This window comes from Sinocyclocheilus anshuiensis, unplaced genomic scaffold, assembly GCF_001515605.1.
Source record: "Sinocyclocheilus anshuiensis isolate Anshui unplaced genomic scaffold, SAMN03320099.WGS_v1.1 scaffold130, whole genome shotgun sequence".
Taxonomy (NCBI): Eukaryota; Metazoa; Chordata; class Actinopteri; order Cypriniformes; family Cyprinidae; genus Sinocyclocheilus; species Sinocyclocheilus anshuiensis.
This window is the reverse complement of record NW_015544207.1, coordinates 2,100,447-2,103,689: the sequence shown is the minus strand read 5'-3', so window position 1 is coordinate 2,103,689 and position 3,243 is coordinate 2,100,447. Positions and strand designations below refer to the sequence as shown.

The 3,243-nt window shown below is 36.2% G+C and overlaps 1 protein-coding gene across 2 annotated transcripts in view; it reads left to right on the top strand.

Annotated features, from left to right (window-relative positions):
- LOC107697019 (synaptotagmin-2-like) overlaps positions 1 to 3,243 on the top strand; it is a 30,841-nt gene that overhangs the window by 21,889 nt on the left and 5,709 nt on the right. For both annotated transcript variants that reach the window (XM_016497636.1, XM_016497637.1), the window contains one exon: positions 2,734 to 2,865. In XM_016497636.1, coding sequence (XP_016353122.1) covers positions 2,734 to 2,865 — 132 coding nt within the window. The remainder of the gene's footprint in view (positions 1 to 2,733; positions 2,866 to 3,243) is intronic.

Sequence of the window (3,243 nt, the reverse complement as noted above, 5' to 3'; positions counted from 1 at the left end):
CATTACACCAAATACACAAAATGATGTTCTTTTTAGCAGCATCATATGACCCCTTTAATTGTTTTTATTCACGCGGGTTATGCAAAAAACATCCCGCGAGTAAACTAGAGCGAGTAACACGATGCAAATATTTGCTTCACGTTTGGCGTGCACACACCATTAGTTAAGTGGTCTAAATGTATTTCTATTGTCTGTGGAAGGCGTATGAGCATAACATGTTTGTCCAATCGTATTCCTCGGTCTGAGGGCTACGATAAGCTGTTCTACTTTCCTGTCAACGTACGTATTTGCATACCATGCACCCTGTTCATGCAGACATGATACGTCATCAGTGTTTCATTATGCTACTGCAGACCGAGCAAGAATGGAAGGTGTTATTATTGTAGTATTGTGTTTTTACTGTAATGTTTTCTCACCGATTAATGAGACATGAGGTAATCTGACAGAATTGCATTTAACCCTCCACCAACACCGTCTCTGATCATGACTCTGGTTAGCCTCTGGTCTGCCTGTGTGCGTTCATGTGTTTTGGAAGAGGCGTGGCTTTGGAGAGTGATTATGCAAGGAGGGTGGAATCTTATGCTTTCAAAGCTAGCTTTCAATAGTGCTAGCCCCTCCGAAATTGCCTACCCCTTTCGCACTGAAACACACAGCGACTCCCTGACATGGCTGCATCAACATTACTGCTGTTCCAGAAACCACACCTTCTTTCTTTGCGTGCACATTTGGGTGGCATTATGCTAATATTTCCACATAGTGACGTAGATATGTGGGGGCGTGTTAGAACGAGCCGTTTTAGGTGGGTGTGGTTGACTCTTAACTTTTATAAAGAATATCTCTTTGGATTTGAGACTTTAGTCTTTGCAACTTTACAGATCTTCTTTATGCACCAAGAGCTTGTAACACTCCAAAGAGAAAGGAAAACTTGAAATCGCATCATATGACCCCTTTAATAACACTGAAAAGACGTAGCATCACATGTCGCAGCATCACGTCACATATGGTTGGGACATGGTATTATTCTGGACCAAGAGTGCCAATCTAGAAAGGGAAAAAACATCTGACAAACATATAAAAGTGACCAAATCCAAGTTAGTTTTTTAATTTTATTTTATTTTTTTATCTCGTAGGGATTGGAAAATCTTAAAGTTACAGTTCACCCAAAAATTCTGTCATAATTTACTCACATGAGCTCATGTTGTTCCAAATCCATAAGACTTTCGCTCACCGAAACACAAATTAAAATGTTTTTAATGAAATCTGAGAGATCCTGAAAGTCCTTTCCCCCAAACCTTTGACACTTCAAAAAGTTCATACAGTATATTTGACATATTTTACTCTATAAAACAGAGCTTGATATATGTGTGTTGATTAATGCTCATTTGTGAATAAAAGCCTAAATTAAATCTGTTCATTATTCAGAAGACTTGGATTAAAGTGCTGGATTCATATGGATTTTTTTTTTTTATCTCTTTATAAACTTTTCAAAGAATCAGATTTTTTGGTGGAACAGATTTTCAGTGGAGAGACAGAAATCTCTCAGATTTCATTACAAACATGTGAATGTGTTTTGAAGATGATTTAATGTTTTATCGGTTTGAAGTAATTGCTGACAGAATTTTCATTTTTGGGCGAACTATTCCTTTAAATTGGTGATAAACCAGGATGGAAATATCTCATTCAGATAATGGTACATTTGACAAACAGTTATACTATATACTTATACTATACTATATAAAAGTCAGGAGAAGTTAATGTACTCTACTCAAAAGTAATAAGTACAGACTGTTAGTACAATATATAGATGTGCCCACAAATCACATTTATTCGCTTCTAAGTGCTTCAAACTCAATTTCGAATAAGATTTGATCCCACAGACCTCACATAATTTGGCAAATCCAGTGACTAATATGCTATACACTGTCCATATAATCCAAATTACTGGAAGAATTTTTTTAACAAAGAATTTTTTTTATGATTACACTATTATGTTTAATTTAATCTAAAAAGTCATGTTATAGTATATTTTGCAGTATGTAGCACACACAATAGACAACCTTGTCAAGTAATATTCAATTACAGCACAGGGCACAAAAGTATTAATTACAACAGAAACATTAAATGACAATATAAGTTTCATTTCAGCTTTTTCCCATTGTCATTTTGAAGAGCAGCAGGACCGTGAGAAATGATGATGTGTAAAATAACACTTATTCTGCTCTTGTACAGTGATCTTTAGTATCTGTCTGCCAAACGTTTCTTCCAAATTGTCCTTCATTTTACATTGTATATATGGGCTGATATGAATATTGGCTTTAAAGCACCAACACTTTGCTTTTGTATCTTCTAAATCTTTCTTCCTGTGCAAAAGCGAGTCCTTTAGACTCAGTCATCATTTCTCAGGGTTTTATTATACCCTGCAGACTCAGAATCAATTTATGGACAGACTGCTTCAGAAAGACTAGAAGCCTTATGTCTGTCTTTCCCTCCACAAAAGTAATGTAGACGATTGCAAATGGTGTCATGAAAGGAAAAGTGAAATCAAGTCATGTTGCTATGAAGGTCATTGCTGACACAGTTACATACAGTAACACCCGGGTGGTTTGACACCTGGCAAACTTCAGGTAAGCGGAGAAATGGCCCGACGAACCATGTTTGGGGAACATCATTTACCTTCCTTTGCCTTTGCTCTAGTTTCTCCTCTAACGTCCATCTGTGCTTTTGTCTCTCCAGAAACAGGACGAGGATGACGATGAAGAAGATATAGACATGGGAATAACTGAAGAGAAAGAGGAGGAACCGAAAGAGAAGGAGAAGCTCGGCAAACTGCAGTTCTCCCTTGACTACGACTTCTCTGACAACAAGGCAAGACCACTTTACGATTTACAGTATGTTTAAACACATCAGTTTGAATATGTAAGTGAATTATGTCTTAATATTTCTGTCTATCAGTTGACATTAATGCCCAGACTTTCCCAGATTTGTCCTACATACACATAACATTAACATTTGTATGAACATACTATGCAGTTTTTTGTATTTGAAGTATACATCAAGTGCATATTTTCATATTCTAAAAAAATGTTTTAATGTACAGCAAGCTGAGTGAAACATATCTCTATACAGAAACTAAACACCTAGAAGTGCTGGCATGAATTGGATACCACATGATGACATTTTATCCAATGATTGTTTAAAGCTATTCCTAAGGTTGTAAAAAAAAAAAAAAAAAAAAACCAGAAC